Genomic DNA, 16945 nt, shown 5'->3' with positions numbered 1-16945 from the left:
CCTGGAAAATCTCATGGACCGAGGAGCCTGGTGGGCTGCAGTCCATGGGGTCGCTAAGAGTTGGACACGACTGAGCGACTTCACTTTCACTTTTCACTTTCATGCATTGGAGAAGGAAATGGCAACTCACTCCAGTATTCTTACCTGGAGAATCCCAGGGACAGAGGAGCCTGGTGGGCAGCCGTCTATGGGATCGCACAGAGTCAGACACGACTGAAGCGACTTAACAGCATGGCTAATTCACTGCTGTACAGCAGAAACTAACACAACATTGTAAAGCAACTATACTCCAATAAATTTAAAAAATATCTTAATTGTTGTTATTTAGCCACTAAGTCATGTCCGACTCTTTACGACCCCATGGACTATAGCCCAGTAGGCTTCTCTTTCCATGGGATTTCTCAGGTAAGAATACTGGAGTGGGTTGCTATGCCCTCCTCCAGGGGATCTTCCCAACCCAGGGATCGATCCAGTGTCTCCTGCATTGGCAGGTGGATTCTTTACCACTGAGCCACCAGGGAAGCCCATCATGTGTGAGTATTTCCTCCCATTCTGTTGACGTTTCTTTGTTGACTGTTTCCCTGGTTGTGCAAAAGCTCTTCAGTTTAATGTAGTCTCACTTGTTTATTTTAATCTCATTGCACGTGCTTTTGGTGTCTTACCAAAGAAAACGTTGCCAATACTAATGTCAGAGATTTTTTTTTTTCTCCTGTGATTTCTTCGGGAGTTTCATGATTTCAAGTCCTGGATTTAAGTCTTTGACCTATTTCGAGTTAATTTTTGTGAGTGGTGTAAGATAAGACTCCTGGCTTTATATTCAAAAGATTTGAAAGCAGTATCTGGAAGAGACATCTGCACACCCGTGTCCACTGTAGCATTTTTCATAACAGCCAAGATATGGAAGCAACCTAAGTGTCCCTCAACAGATGAATGGATAAAGAAGATGTATATACATACAGTGGAATATTATTCAGCCACGAGAAAAAGAATATCCTGCCATTTGCAGCAACACAGATGGACCTTGAAGGCATTAGGTGCAGTGAGATAAGTCAGAGAAAGATGAATACCGTGTGATACCACTGATATATGGAATCTAAAAAAGCTGAACTTGCAGCAACAGAGAGTGTAATAGAATGATGCTTACCAGGGGTCGAAGAGTGGGGGCTTTGGAGAGGTGCTATTTATGGGTGCAAACTTGCAACTTATAGGTAAAGAAGTTCTTGAGAGCTAGAAAATTAACATATTACCATGCAATGACACTGGCCCGATTGTTGGGAGCCTGGCCTGGGTTGTACTCCGGCGTTGGCATTGTGGATCACCACAGAGGTCCTGATTAAGCCCTCCCTCCCTCTGAGTCTCGGTGTTCTCTCCCGTGTAACAAGGGGAGCGTGTCAAGGATTGCAAATATCCCGTAGAGCTATATCATGAGATTTGTTGTTACCCTAGGTGTCTCTTAAGAAAACAACACTTCATCCTTCTGAGTCAGCGAAGTCTTTCCATCTGAACATGTTAGTGGATTTCTGTTTCTGCTCTCTGCTCTGGGTTGAACAATAATCTAAGCCTCCTGAAATTAGCGAAGGCTTTGCTACCTTGGCCCACAAAGCCCCTTTTCATTTCCCCTTTCTGCCTGAACTATCTGTGTTTTCTTTTGCCCATTTTGCTGATGTTGCCAGTTTCTGAAGGCTAAATATGGAGATAGAGCCCCTGAGATGCTTCACTCAGTGAGTCCTTTTCAGTTATTATTTAAGGAGCAACCATGCAATGATTTCTTTTTTTAAAAATATTTATTTATTTGGCTGTGGGTCTTACTTGTGGCAGGTGGTCCTCTCTCTACTTGTGCATGGGCTTAGTTGCCCTGAGGCATGTAGGATCTTAGTTTCCAGACCAGGAATCTAATTCAAGTCCCTGGCATTGGAGGGTGAATTCTTAACCACCAGACCACCAGGGGAGTCTCCCTTCAGCCGTTCATTATTGTAGAAAGTCCTTCTCGGCAGAAGGAAGCTGCCATTCCCATGCATACCCTTGACCATGCCACCTCCCTTCTTTTGCCTTCTTTCCTTTTAAAATTTTTATTTTCTATTAGAGTATAGTTGATGTATGGGCTTCCCAGGTGGTGCTAGTGGTAAAGAACCCAACTGCCAATGTAGGAGATTTAAGAGATGTGGGTTTGATCCCTGGGCAGGGAAGATCCCCTAGAGGAGGGAATGGCAACCCGCTCCAGTATTCTTGCCTGGAGAATCCCATGGACAGAGGAACCTAGTGGGTTACAGTCCATAGAGTTGCATAGAGTCAGACATGGCTGAAGCTATTTAGCATGCATAGTTGATTTATAATGTTGTGTTAGTTTCAGGTATACGGCAAAGTGATTCAGTTACATATACACGTGCATCTATTCTTTTTCAAATTATTTTCCCATTTAGGTTTATTAGAGAATATTGGGTAGAGTTCCCTGTGGTATACAGTAGGTCCTTGTTGATTACCTGTTTTATATATAGTGGTATGTACATGTCCGGAGAAGGTAATGGCACCCCACTCCAGTACTCTTGCCTGGAAAATCCCATGGGCGGAGGAGCCTGGTGGGCTGCAGTCCATGGGGTCGCGACTGAGCGACTTCCCTTTCACTTTTCACTTTCATGCATTGGAGAAGGAAATGGCAACCCACTCCAGTGTTCTTGCCTGGAGAATCCCAGGGATGGCGGAGCCTGGTGGGCTGCCGTCTATGGGGTCGCACAGAGTCGGACACGACTGAGGCGACTTGGCAGCAGCAGCAGCAGCAGCATGTACATGTCAATCCCAAACTCCCAATTTATCTTCCCCCCACCCACTTTCCCCCTTTGGTAGCCATGAGTTTGTCTTCTATATCTGTGACTCTGTTTCTGTTTTGTCAATAAGTTTATTTGTGTCATTTTAAAAGATTCTACATGTAAGTGATATCATATGGTATTTGTCTTTCTCTGATATATTTCACTCAGTATGACAATCTCTAGGTCCATCCATGTTGCTACAAATGTCATTATTTCTTTATTTTTAATGATTGAGTGATATTCCATTGTATATATGTATCACATCTTCTTTGGTCTTCCCCTGTGGCTGAGTGGTAAAGAATCTGTTTGCAACGTAGGCAACTTGGGAGATGCAGGTTTGACCCCTGGGTCGGGAAAATCCCTTGGAGGAGGGCATAGCAACCCATTCCTGTATTCTTGCCTGGAGAACCCCATGGACAGAGAAGCCTGGCAGACTAAAGTCCATAGGGTCACAAAGAGTCAGACACGACCGAAGCTGCTGAGCACCCAGGCATGCACCACATCTTATTTAGCGATTCATGTGTCAATGGACATTTAGGTTGCTTCTGTGTCTTGTCTTTTATAAATAGTGCTGCAATGAACATTGGGATGCATTTATTGTTTCAAATTAGGGTTTTCATCTTTTCTGGATATATGCCCAGGAGTGGGATTTCTGGGTTTTATGGTAGTTCTACTTTTAGTTTTTTAAGAAACCTCCATACGGTTCTCCATAGTTGGCTGTACCCTCACCTTTCTTCTTAAAGGTGGCTATCTGCTTTCATTGCAGAGCTCCTCAGACCGGGAGTCCATCCTGGCCATCCTCCGGCTCCTCGGAGATCTGCTTTCCGTCGGTGAGTAGGTCATGACCTCACTCCTCCTGTGGCGGACTTGGGGCGTGCAGATGCCATGTCTCCCAGGAAACTGTGTGGCCTGGGGTTTGCTCCAAGTTTGCTGTGCGAGACAAAATCACCATAAGATGGATGTACTTTGGGCTTTTCAATCATGTCACCCACCCTACAGTGGCCCAAATTTAGGAGGCATTTAGACTCTGGGTGGCTATTCTGTGACATCTCATCTCTGGGGCCAAGGACCTCCAGCCCTCAGTGGTTTGACCTCTCGCCTCCCCCTCTTCCCTCATCATGGCCCATTTAGAGAGCCAGGTGTCGGCAGCTCTCTCACGTAAGTCAAGTGGAGACAGGAAGACAAGGCAGGAGCTAGACTTAGCAGTGTGGTCAGCCATTACATTTTGAGGGATAAGTGGACAGAAGTCACTACAGTGGCATCAACTGAGTCAACTGGGTCCCCCCTCTATCAGCTCTTTTCCACCTGAAGTTCTTGGAAAACACAGCTTCTTGAACACTTAGCTTTCTCTTCTATGAAGCCAGCCACATTGCATTAGAAAGACATATTCGTACCAAAATAGAAATGCCAGAGTGAATGTCTCTCCAAAGCCCCAGACGCTCAGGTTACAGTTTCAGAAGGAAGGGTCCACTCATACCGAGGTTTACCCTCAGGCTGTGCTGCACTCCAGTGACAGGGTGACATCTCTTCTTCTGCATCAGGTACTCTCTGGAGGTGAAGCCCATTTGTTCTCTGGGATAGTTCTGACTTCGGTTTGTCCAGTGGTGTCTGGAACTCTTAGAATGAAACCACAGAGTTCTCTTTCTGAAATAGGTACTGATTATTGCCCCTTTAGTAGAGGATGAAAAATTAGAGAGTCTTCTTTGATTATAATCTCCCACCCTGTTGACCACCTTGGTTCAAGAGCGTAGAGAATCACGTGAGTGCCCTTCCAAGTTGAAACATAACTACTGCCTTTGGGCTTATCCTGGGGTAATATGGGGGAGGTCCCTCTTTAAAACTACTCTAAGGTAGAAAGACCAGCATATTTTACCTTAGTCCAGACCTTCTTTAAACTCCCTAGATATATGATTAGGTGTTTGTTTCTCAAAGGATTACTCTGCTTGTTTCCATATGTCCCTCACATCAGTTACTGAAGGCCAGCACAAAATAATCATTAACACCACTCATGAAATTATTCTAGATAAGCTATCAAACTAAACCTTCTTATATTAAGAGATGATTTAAACCTAATAGCTGAGGGATACTGATATTCTCACTTTAATCAAGTATATGATTATCAGTTCAGTTCAGTTGCTCAGATGTGTCCGACTCTTTGCGACCCCATGAACTGCAGCATGCCAGGCCTCCCTGTCCATCACCAACTCCCGGAGTCCACCCAAGCCCATGTCCATTGTGTCGGCGATGCCATCCAACCATCTCATGCCCTGTTGTCCCCTTCTCCTCCTGCCCTCAATCTTTCCCAGCATCAGGGTCTTTTCAAATGAGTCAGCTCTCCGCATCAGGTGGCCGTAAGTATTGGAGTTTCAGCTTCAACATCAGTCCCTCCAATGAACACCCAGGACTGATCTCCTTTAGGATGGACTGGTTGGATCTCCTTGCAGTCCAAGGGACTTTCAAGAGTCTTTTCCAACACCACAGTTCAAAAGCATCAATTCTTTGGTGCTCAGCTTTCTTTATAGTCCAAATCTCACATCCATACATGACTACTGGAAAAACCATAGCCTTGATTAGATGGATCTTTGTTGGCAAAGTAATGTCTCTGCTTTTTAATATGCTGTCTAGGTTGGTCATAACTTTATACATCGGCCTACATGCATATTTCTTTACATGTGATATGGGGCTTCCCAGGTGGCTCAGTGGTAAACAATCTGTCTGCAAATACAGGAGACGCAAGAGACGTGAATTTGATTCCTGGGTCGGGAAGATGCTCTGGAGAAGGAAATGGCAACCCACTCCAGTATTCTTGCATGGAGAATTCCCACAGGCAGAGGAGCCTCGCGGGCTCTTCCATGAGGTCACAAAGAGTTGGGACACAACTTAGTGACTAAACAACATCAACAAATACGTGCAACACAAGTACCCACATACACTGAGACTTCATAGAGTCTTAGGAAAGTCGAGTTTAGGCTCCATTTATTATACCTGCTGCAAGTTCTCAAATATTTCATTATTTCTCCATTTCTCACCCGTCACCCCTACCCCTGGCCCCTTACCTAATAGCACAACTTTACACAAGATGCTTCGTGAACTCCACACTTACTGTTTCTGAGATGAGATGAATCAACGCTTGCTCAGTCTAGCTGTGAGATCTGCTTCCTGCTCCAAGGACAGGAAGGTAGTTATGTGAGACTCAGGGCCCCTCTGCTCGCCCCCTCAGGCACAGACCGGAGGATCTGCTACATGATCAGCAAGGGTGGGAGTGAAGCCCTTCTGCGGACCCTGGTGGACACGGCCAGGACGGCCTCTCCGGACTACGTCATCCTCCTGCCGCTCTTCCGGCTGCTGGCCAAAGTTGGCCTCCGAGGTACCCACGCCCCCAGACCCAAGGATGGCTGGAAGGGTATCTGGGGATGTTATCATGGGAATGATCTGGGGAGCTTTTATGGGAGAACAGAGAGGAAGCAGTTCTAGATGCCTCGGCGATGATGGCAGGACCTGCCCCGCAGGCGAGCACATCCCAGGTACCTGGGGGCTCAGGACCGGACCCAGAGCAGGAGTGGACTACCTGGGGCATGAGACATGTGGAGGACGGAGGGGAGATATTCCAAGGAGGTTTTCAATCACTTTATTTTTAAACTTTCTTTATTTATTTTTGGCTGCACTGGGTCTTTGTGCTGTGCAGGTTTTCTTTCTCTAGTTGCAGCAAGAGGGGGCTATTCTGCAGTTACAGTACATGGGCTTCTCATTGCGGTGGCTTTTCTTGTTGCAGAGCGTGGGCTCTAGGTACTTGGGCTCAGTAGTTGTGGTGCATGGGCTTAGTTGCTCCATGGTATGTGGAATCTTCCTAGAGCAAGGATCAAACCCATGTCTCTCACATTGGCAGGTGGATTCTTAACCACTGGACCACCAAAGAAGCCCTCCCTAAATCCTCATTGTGTTTAGGGCATACTCAAATATGTACGACCTTACTTAAGTAATTAAGTCTGCAGAGACTGTTTCCAAATAATGTAACATTTTGAGGTTCCAGGCAGACATGACTTTTGGGGAGCCAGTTTTTTTTTTCATTAAATTTTTTAAAAATCATTTGTTAAGTTTATTAAGGACTTCCCTGGTGCCTCAGAGAGTAAAGAATCTGCCTGCAATCCAGGATATTGGTGTTCAATCCCTGGGTTGAGAAGATCCCCTGAAGAAGGAAATGGCAACCTGTTCCAGTATTCTTGCCTAGAGAATTCCATAGACAGAGGAACCTGGTGGGCTACAGTCCATGGGGTAGTTGGACATGACTAAGCCATCTCTTAAAACAATTTTTTATTAGAATATAGTTGCTTTACAATGTTGTGTTAGTTTCTGCTCTGTGGCAAAGTGAATTAGCTATATGTATACATATATCGCCTCTTTTTTGGCTTACCTTCTCATTTAGGTCACCACAGAGCATTGAGTAGAGTTCCCTATGCTGTACAGTAGGTTCTCATTTTAATCTATTTTATACCTAGCATCGATAGCATATATACATTAATCCCAATCTCCCAATTCATCCCACCCCTCCTTTCCTGGAAGGACAGTTTTCAACTCACTAGTGATATAGTGTATAGTGTTAGTCGCTCAGTAGTGCCCAACTCTTTGTGACCCCATGGACTGCAGCCCACCAGGGTCCTCTGTCTATGGGATTTTCCAGGCAAGGATACTAAAGTGGTTTTCCATTTCTTCCTCCAGGGGATCTTCCCAACCCAGGGACTGAACCTGGGTCTCCTGCACTGCAGACAGATTCTTTACCAACTGAGCTACTAGAGAGACCTAAATAAGTCATGTAGAAGTGGTGCTTCCCTGGTTGAAGAGAAGATGGGGGTTTAGAAGTCTTTCCACTTACGCTCCACATCCGTTTCTCTTTTCACATGGAAGACCCTGAAACACCTCCCTAAAATCCTAGGACCCTTTGGAGCACAGTTGAAAAAGCCTGGGTACCCAGGCTGCATGTAAATGTTACAAATTAGTCATAACAGTTAAGCTCTAATTGTGTGCAGTCTTAGACCACAGGGCTTCCCTGGTGGCTCAGATGGTAAAGAATATGCCTGCAATGCAGGAGACGGCTTCCATCTGTGGGTCGGGAAGATCCCCTGGAGAAGGGAATGGCTACCCACTCCAGTATTCTCGCCTAGAGAATTCCATGGACGGAGGAGCCTGGCGGGCTACAGTCTGTGGGGTCACAAAGAGTCAGACACGACTGAGCAACTAACACTAACCCTTTACGAAGACCACAATCAAGAAGCGCAGTTCCTCTGCATGTTGTGAAGGCAACAGCCGCTGAGGGCACAGGGCTCTGGGGGTACTCCTTCCTTTCAACGCTTCGAATTCTGCTTTGAGTCCCTTCAACATTTCGCAAACAATGACTGAGACCCAGGCATCAGCCAGCACCTGCAGGGTTATGTTCCAGACAAAACACATAGAAATCACCCACTGATCACTCAGCAGATACTGACTGCGTATCTCGCAGGGCTGTGCACTGTTCTAGGCCCATGGGAATGCCACTGTCACCAAGACAGATAAGGGGGTCTGCTCTTGTGGGAATTACATTCAAGTGGGCAAGGGCAGGAAGTACATAACTAGCTAGATAATAGCAGATGGTGATAATTAACTAGGTAGTAACTGGAAAGAAAAGAAAGGGTGATGTTCTTCTAAGATGGTGTAGACAGAGAGAGATGACATTTGAGCCTAATCTTGAAGGATGAGAAGAAGTCAATGAAACCAAGAGTGGGCTAAGTGAACTCCAGGAAGACAGAAGAAACATGATATACACCCTAAATAGCAGAGGCTGGGGACTCAGACGGGTTTTAGGCTTGAAAGTGAACGTGTTAGTCGTTAGTTGGGTCTGGCTCTTGTCACCCTGTGGGCTGTAGCCCACCAGGTTCCTCTGTTCATGGAATCCTCCAGGAAAGAATACTGGAGTGAGTTGCCACTCTCTTCTCCTGGGAATCTTTCCGATCCAGGGATTGAACCCTCTCCTGCATTTGAAGTGGATTCTTTACCATCTAAGCCACCAGGGAAGCCCTGGCTTGATGGTTATTAGCAGTGTGACCTTGGGCAAGTTGCCATTGGGCTCTCATCGACAAAATGGGTCTCAGTATATAATTCTTGGGTCACTCGCTGTAAGGATTAAACAAGGTTGTATGTCACCTGCTTAGCATGTAGGGTCAGAGGCTTGACAAATAAGAGTCATGTAGGTTTTATAGGAGAAAGAAATGAACCAGGGAAGTGATTTTCAAGTTATAGACCCCAATATTACCATTGCCATAGTTACATCACCACACCTTCAGCCACCAAAGACTGTAATCCTAGATGTTAGCATTCAAGCTGTCAGGGGCTGAGCTGAACAGAACAGCAATAAGATTGGCTGCTCATGAATGGATATCTTTCTTTTCTGATAAAGGGAATGGGTCATATGAGTTCAGTCAGTCTCTTTGCTGGTGTCCTTTGGTCCAGAGATAAATATTGGTAATTGAGGTTTAGGTTGTTACCTGTTTTACTCATTTCTACCTGTGATGAATCTGATAGTGACTGTGTTCTTGCTAACATAAACATGACTTGGGCATTGCACTTTGGAAAGGACAGAGATAAATGTGACAGGTGGCATAGTCATTTGTTATCCTGTGAAAACCAAGCGCATAGAATAAAAAGTACTTTCTATTTATTTCTTATGCTTATTCACTATTATTAAAATAATAATGACTCATCCACAAGTCTGAATATCAGGTTTATTTTGATCAATATTTTCAAGAAATCTGGGAAGAAAATTTTATTTTCTGAAATTATGTTTTCACCTTTTATTTTATTTTATTTTTTTCTTTCTTTTTTTTAAAATTTTATTTTATTTTTAAACTTTACATAATTGTATTAGTTTTGCCAAATATCAAAATGAATCCGCCACAGGTATACATGAGTTCCCCATCCTGAACCCTCCTCCCTCCTCCCTCCCTATTCCATCCCTCTGGGTCGTCCCAGTGCACCAGCCCCAAGCATCCAGTATCGTGCATCGAACCTGGACTGGTAACTCGTTTCATACATGATATTTTACATGTTTCAATGCCATTCTCCCAAATCTTCCCACCCTCTCCCTCTCTCACAGAGTCCATAAGACTGTTCTATACATCAGTGGCTCTTTTGCTGTCTCGTATACAGGGTTATTGTTACCATCTTTCTAAATTCCATATATATGCGTTAGTATATTGTATCGGTGTTTTTCTTTCTGGCTTACTTCACTCTGTATAATAGGCTCCAGTTTCATCCACCTTTTATTTTAAAGTCCTCTATCATATAGAATGATGACCTCTTATATACCTATCACTCAGATCAAACCATTGTTAACATTTTATCATATTTCCTTAATCTATTTATGTTTGTTTGAAATATTCTAAGGAAAATTAGAGATAGCATTTTACTCCTACACACTTCTGAGTGAATTTTTTGGAGACATTTTCTTATATAATCACAATACCATAATCACAAATCTAGCAAATTAACAAGACATGCATATTTATATTCATTCTAGTTTCTCTAAAATGTTCTCAGTGTGCCTTTTGCAGACATGCTCAGGGAAGGATCCAATCAAGGTCCACACACTACATTTGAATTTATGTAACTTGTTGTTTAGTTGCTAAGTTGTGTCTGACTCTTTGCAACTCACTGGACTGTAGCCTGCCAGGCTCCTCTGTCTATGGGGATTCTCCAGGCAATAATACTGGAGTGGGTTGCCATTTCCTTCTCCAGGGAATCTTCCCAACCTGGGGCTCAAACCCACATCTCCTGCAATGCAGGCAGATTCTTCACCACTGAGCCACCAGGGAAGCCCAAGTTATGTCGCTTAAGTATCCTTGATTCTAAAACTGTTTTAGAGAAATAAATTTATACCCAACTAACATCTAGCTCATGTTTGAGAACAACCAGAAGCATTCTTACATACAGGGGATAAGAGTCATACAACCCACAGGCTTCATGTAAATAATACTTGAAGAATGATGGACTGTATGAGTACCCTTGATGGACTCTTTGGAGCCATCTGGTTCTAATGGAGACATATTTATTAGCATTTTCTACTAGATCTGCAAAGTCTCATAGCCATGACAATCCTCTTCCCTCCACCATCTTTGCTGTCCTCTCCCCCACGTAGTATACAACTGTCAGAATTAATGTGCAACACAACTAAGATGGATTGATATGTTTCACAGATAAAAAGTTTGGACAGAAGGCACTGGAATTGGAAGCACTTGATGTGACATTGATTCTGGCCAGGAAAAACCTGTGCCACAGCCAGAACCTCCTCCACTGTCTCTGGGCTCTGCGTGTGTTCGCCTCTAGTGGTAAGCAACTCAACTGTGGCTCTCTGGAGGGCTTCCAGATCTGGACTGGAGCACCTGGAAACCATTTGGGAGCATGGTCGGAAGGAGGGCTTGGGTGGAGGACAGATGTAATCCCAATAAGATAAACCATGAGGAGCCTCACATTCTAGAGACTGTAGAGGTGAGAAGTTATTTCTTTGTCTCCTCCTCAGCTGTGGAAAACTTTTTTTTTCCTTTTATTTATTTTTAATTGAAGGATAATTGCTTTACAGTATTGTGTTGGTTTCTGCCAAACATCAGCGTGAATCAGTCATAGGTATACAATATGTCCCCTCCCTCTTGAACCTCCCTCCCACCTCCCTCCCCATCCCACCCCTCTAGGCTGTTTCAGAGCCCTGGTTTGAGTTCCCTGAGACATACAGCAAATTCCCATTGGCTATCTATTTTACATATGACGATGTATGTTTCTATGTTACTCTCTCCGTACATACCACCCCCTCCTCCCCCCGTACCTGCCACCCCGTGTCCATAAATGTGTTCTCTATGTCAATGTCCATGGAGAACTCTTGAATCAGTTCTTGAAATGAGAGGGCCATAATGTTTTCCCTTGGGAGCTACTTGTTTTAGCACTCTACATCTCTCTGTCAGTACTACAAGGTGAAAAAAGCCTATTCCAGGGGAAAGCAGACTTTATTGAGTCCTTATATCCAAGGCACAGTGCAATGTGTTACAGCTGTCAAGAGCAGCCCTCACATCACAAATCTCTCTGCTGTGTCCCTGAAGTCACGCATGCATCATGACATCCTTTACCCAAGTTTATCTCCCAGTGTGTCTTAAAATGGTCCTTCAGGTAATTTGATATATCATAGTAGAAGTGTTGATGTTATTTGCCATCTCCTAATTTGGATTATCTCTGAGTATTGTTAACAATCCTGTATGTAGACTTAGCGTTTGATAGCTAAGAAGAAGAAAAGGAAGCTTAGGAGAGTGAAGAAATTGCTTGAGTTCATACAGATAAGTCATGAGGGCTGAGTTTCTAACTGCAAAAGTCATGTTTATTCTACTCTCCACACAGAGACAGTTCTTATTAATAGATTATATTCTGTACCACCTATTTCAATATAATGAACATAGATTTTATTTCTCTTTTCTAAGCTCCTTTCCTGCAGAAAGAAAGTGGCAATTATTTAGATATAATACTCTCTAGAGGAAAGAGCATGAGCTTAGAGCCAAGAAGACCTGAGCTTGACTCTGATTTCAGTTCTTAAGAATCATATGACATGGGCACTTAACTTGTTTAACCTCAGTTTCTTCCTTTGTAAAGTCAGAGTTGTAATAAGACCTCATAGACTTGGTGGATGGGTGAGTAAGATCATGTTCGCAGGTAAGGTCATCACATAACAGTTGCTAAGTAAGTGTTTTGCTTCTCTGCTTTCCTCTTTTCCCTCAGTCCTGTGAGATAATAGGAAGCACGCCCATACAGGGAATTAATAGGTGACCTTTTCTGTAACTAGCCTCAGAACTACCAAAATAGTAGGGACATGTTTTATTGGTTAATTTCATGAATAAGCGTGGTGTGTGCATGTGTGTACTTGTGTGTGCTCAGTCACTCAGTTATGTCCGACTCTTTGGACTGTGACCCACCAGGCTCCTCTGTCCATGGAATTCTCCAGGCAAGAATACCAGAGTGCATTGCTATTTCCTACTCCAGAAGATCTTCCTGACCCAGGGATTGAACCCTCATCTTACCACTGAAACACCTTGGAAGTGAATAAGCATGGAGGGCCCATCAAAAGACAATATTTCTAGGTAAAAATGAGATAGATGCTTGACTCCATGTTCACAGACAGAATCTTCATTCACACTCATATATATTGACCAGATAATCAGAAAATATTTCAGAGAGGTTAAAAGAATATGTCCAAATCAATTTCTAAAAAAAGGAAATTCTATGTGAGAGGCTGTGGCTTTGCATAAAGGACAACTCTTGAGTTGGCAGAAGGTATGCCATTCCCATTTTGAGCTTGCCAGAAGCATGAGATTTGAGATATCTTATTTCGGTTTTGTAGCAGGGGTTCCCGACCTCTGGGATCTAACGCCTGATGATCTGAGGTGGAGCTGATGTAATAATAATAGAAATAAAGGGCACAATAAATGTAATGCACTTGAATCATCCCCAAACCATCCCCCACTCCAGTCTGTAGAAAAATTATCTCCCACAAAATTGGTACCTGGTGCTGAAAAGTTTGGGGACCACTGTTGTAAAGAATAGTTAAACTGAATAGCCTACTCTCATTATATACATTGATTATAGAGATCTTGAAGAATTCCTTCAGCAGGGAGCTCTGAAAAATGCAGAGATTTGCCTATGAATATGAAGAAGTTGCCATTTGTCTCCTATTCCAAGGCAACATTTATTGTACAAACTATTTCATAAGATATTTAAAAAATATATGATCAGTCTCTACACATTAACTTTACTGATGAGAGGCAAGCAGAGTTCATGAAGCCCATGGATTGCTGTCTCTTGGGTGAATTGTTAGCCACTATCAAATGTTCCAGCAAGTTTTCTAAACAGTTCCTATCTGCAAAGAAGTTGGCTGGAACCAGAATGGCTCTCTGACAGCCAGCAAACCCTTCACCAGCTTTCACTTGGCCAATGGGGATGTTTACAGACCTGCCAGAGGTCTAACCTTGGGCAGTCATCCAGCATGGAAGAAATTAGTGAGGATTTTTTATTGTTATTCTCTCTCAATTCCAAGTTGAAAGCCTTCCATGCTAGAATTCACACTCTTAAAACTATTTCCTCCCTAACTGTACTTAATACTAGAGTTTTGCTGAATTATTTGCCAGGAGTTTACTCCAGCATGTTTTCCCAACTTAGAAGTAAAGACTGGGTAGCCATGGGAGCGGAAGATTGATGGACAGAACTTGGATGCCAAATTCTTGAATTTTGATCCAGGCAGACTGCCTGTACTAGCCTCAGGAGGAATGGATGCATAGGGGATGTTCCAGGAATACACACTTCTCGTGGTAACTAAGACATCAGCCTCAGTCTCTCTCTGGTGGACTGAACTGGGATGAACTATATTAGAGACTCCAGTTTTCCATTTTTTATCCTTTACTGAGGCTTGGAGCAAGCCAGGATAAGCTTCCCTTGATTCTCTCTCTTTGCTTCTCCATGACCCCCTTGCTACCATTCATATTTCCTGGAACAAAGCTGGCCCAAAGCACAAGGCATTCCTAGGTCTCTGTTTTAGTATGTTACTGAAAATGGGGTCCAGCTGCTTGCCACTCAAAAGTCATTAAAGAGACCAGGTTGGGGGAGAGGAAAGTTTGCTTTATTTTGGATGCTGGCAACCAGATTGGGAGGGTAGATGCCAGTCCAACGATCGACTCCGTGCCCTCCTCCACACCTCCAACCCCAACAATCAGGGGTCAAGAGTTTTTATAGGCTGAGGGAGGGGACTACATGCAGAAACAGCATGGTCGGCTCTAATAGCCACCTTGAAACTGGTTATCAGTGGCCCCACCAGGGTCATCTTGATGGTTTTAAGTACAGTTACTCTTTAGTTCCAGGTTCAGTTTGTTTCCATTTCTTTGAGGCCAACTCTGGGAATTATGGCAGCTTATGTCATGGCTACAGTCTGCTCATCAGGTACTTAACTTCTTCCACCTGGTGGGAATTTCAGTATCTACAAGACAGCTTACAGGATATGACTCAGTATATTATCACTAGCTCTTATGAAGGAACAAAAAGTCTTTGACTTTGCTTATTGACTGAACGATTTATATTTGGTTTCCTTTGATAGCTTTACTTTGCTTCTACATTTTCTCACTTTTCTGATTAAATTTTTTATTTGGTTAAAGTTTTTCCATAGACAGAATCTTGCTCTGTTTCACTACAATAGTGCAGCAAAGGAAAAAAAAAAAAAAAGTCACAGCTTGGAAGATAACCTTCTTTCCTTCTCCTAATTGAACATTTTGCCTCCAGCCAAACTGATTCCATTTTGTATCCTGTGGATTCCTCTTATTTTTTGATGTGACCAGAGCTCTTCCTAAAGTGAGCCGAGTGGAGTGGGGTGCTGGGGATATTGTGGAGAAGCTGGAGCATCATTGGAGATGAGAGTGGCATCCAGAGGTTTTGTATCCAAAATACTTACCTGAAGCTTCCAGGTTAACCAGATACCCCTTTGAGTCTCTTTCTGTTATTCAGATCTCTCACTATGTTTCTCTAACCATCCATGTGGACAAAAAGGCAAAGATTTCTGGTAATTACCTCTGAGCAAGACCAACTAATGGATAGAAGCATAGTCAAGCCATAGCCTCAGTGTTGGGAGATCCGAATGCAAAAGTAGGAGAACTTGGATTTGGCATGGAAGAGAAAGGGTGTTATCTTTTTTATTAAGTTGTTCCTTAAAGTTTTAAATAAGTGAATCCAAGTTGTACTCACCCTTAACCCATCCACTTGTGACTTTTCTTCATTGTAAATTCTCCAAATAGTAAAATGTATCCAAGAAAGTGTTTCTTAAGATGCTGGCTGTGTGTGTGTGTGCACACGCATGTGTGAATGTCATTTTGTCTGTGTGTGCATGCATATATGTGTGCATGCATGTATGTATCATCTGGGAAGTTGGTAGTGGGTGAAACAGCTTGATCTGAAGTTGCCAGAAAGCCAAAGTTCTACTTAAAGAGAAATCTTCTGCTCAGCAATTACCTTGACTATTCTGATTAAAAATACAATGGATTCCACATATATGCATTAATACACAATATTTGCTTTTTCTCATTTTGACTTACTTCAGTCTGGATACCAAGGAGGAAAAGGGGGTGGGATGGATTGGGAGATTTGGATGGGCATATATACACTACTATGTATAAGACAGATAACTAGTGAAAAGTGACAGTACGGCACAGGGAACTCTACTCAATACTCTGGGATAACCTAGATGGGAAGGAAATCCAAGGAAGAGGGGATATATGTATACATGTGGCTGATTCACTTTGCTGTACGGTAGAAACCAACACAACATTGTAAAGTGACTATACCGCCCGCCACCCGAATACAATGGCGTAGGGCAATGGGCCACTGGAAAATGAAAAACGTAATTTCATGGCTTGGTCCCCCTTTGAGAAAAAGATAGGATGGGAAGATAATGAGTGCTTTTCAGGTATCTTTAACTTCCAAGCCAGGGATGAAAGACCATAGACTTTCTCTACTTCTAAGTTGCCTTTGGCAGGAAAGGTAATGGACCTCATCTTTCTTTTAGGCTCAATCTGTGATGCTGAAAATAATGCTTGTTCAGATGGGTCAATAACTAGTGTGCTTTTGTTTTTCTCAGTCACTACAGGAGCCATGTTGGGAATTAATGGAGCAATGGAACTGCTTCTCAAGGTCATCACCCCTTACACCCAGCAGCGCACCCAAGTAATCAGGTACTGAGCACTTTTTAGTACTTTTTCCCCCTTTGAGTAGATACAGAGATGGGGATGGTCCCAAAGATATTCTCATGGTGATTGGTTGACATAGCTACGATGTCCGCCTTAGATATGGTACAGTGACCTTATCCTGTGTCAACTCCCATCCACCCATGCACCACTTCCTCTGAATGTTACAACAAACCTGAATAGATATGATATAATGGGTATAGCACCATCCTCATTCTCAGATGAGGAAACTTAAACGTGGAGAGAGTCCCTAAGATCACAATGCCAGGAAAAGGCAGAGTTGGGATTTGAATTCAGCCTGATCTGTCTGACTCAAAAGTCTTTTTTTTTTTTTACCTGAAGCCTTCAGATATCTCTTTT

General features: G+C 43.3%; 1 protein-coding gene across 2 annotated transcripts in view; it reads left to right on the top strand.

Annotated features, from left to right (window-relative positions):
* Positions 1-16945, top strand: part of AGBL1 (AGBL carboxypeptidase 1) — a 935290-nt gene that overhangs the window by 68939 nt on the left and 849406 nt on the right. The window contains exons 2-5 of one of the 2 annotated variants that reach the window (XM_006072797.4): positions 3571-3634; positions 6025-6171; positions 11027-11158; positions 16480-16573. In XM_006072797.4, coding sequence (XP_006072859.4) covers positions 3571-3634; positions 6025-6171; positions 11027-11158; positions 16480-16573 — 437 coding nt within the window. Of the gene's footprint in view, positions 1-3570; positions 3635-6024; positions 6172-11026; positions 11159-12779; positions 12947-16479; positions 16574-16945 lie in introns of those variants that run through there. The other variant, XM_045163819.1, reaches the window with a different exon arrangement.

This window comes from Bubalus bubalis, chromosome 20, assembly GCF_019923935.1.
Source record: "Bubalus bubalis isolate 160015118507 breed Murrah chromosome 20, NDDB_SH_1, whole genome shotgun sequence".
Taxonomy (NCBI): Eukaryota; Metazoa; Chordata; class Mammalia; order Artiodactyla; family Bovidae; genus Bubalus; species Bubalus bubalis.
The sequence above is the reverse complement of the archived record's forward strand: the minus strand, read 5'-3'. Positions and strand labels throughout refer to the sequence as shown.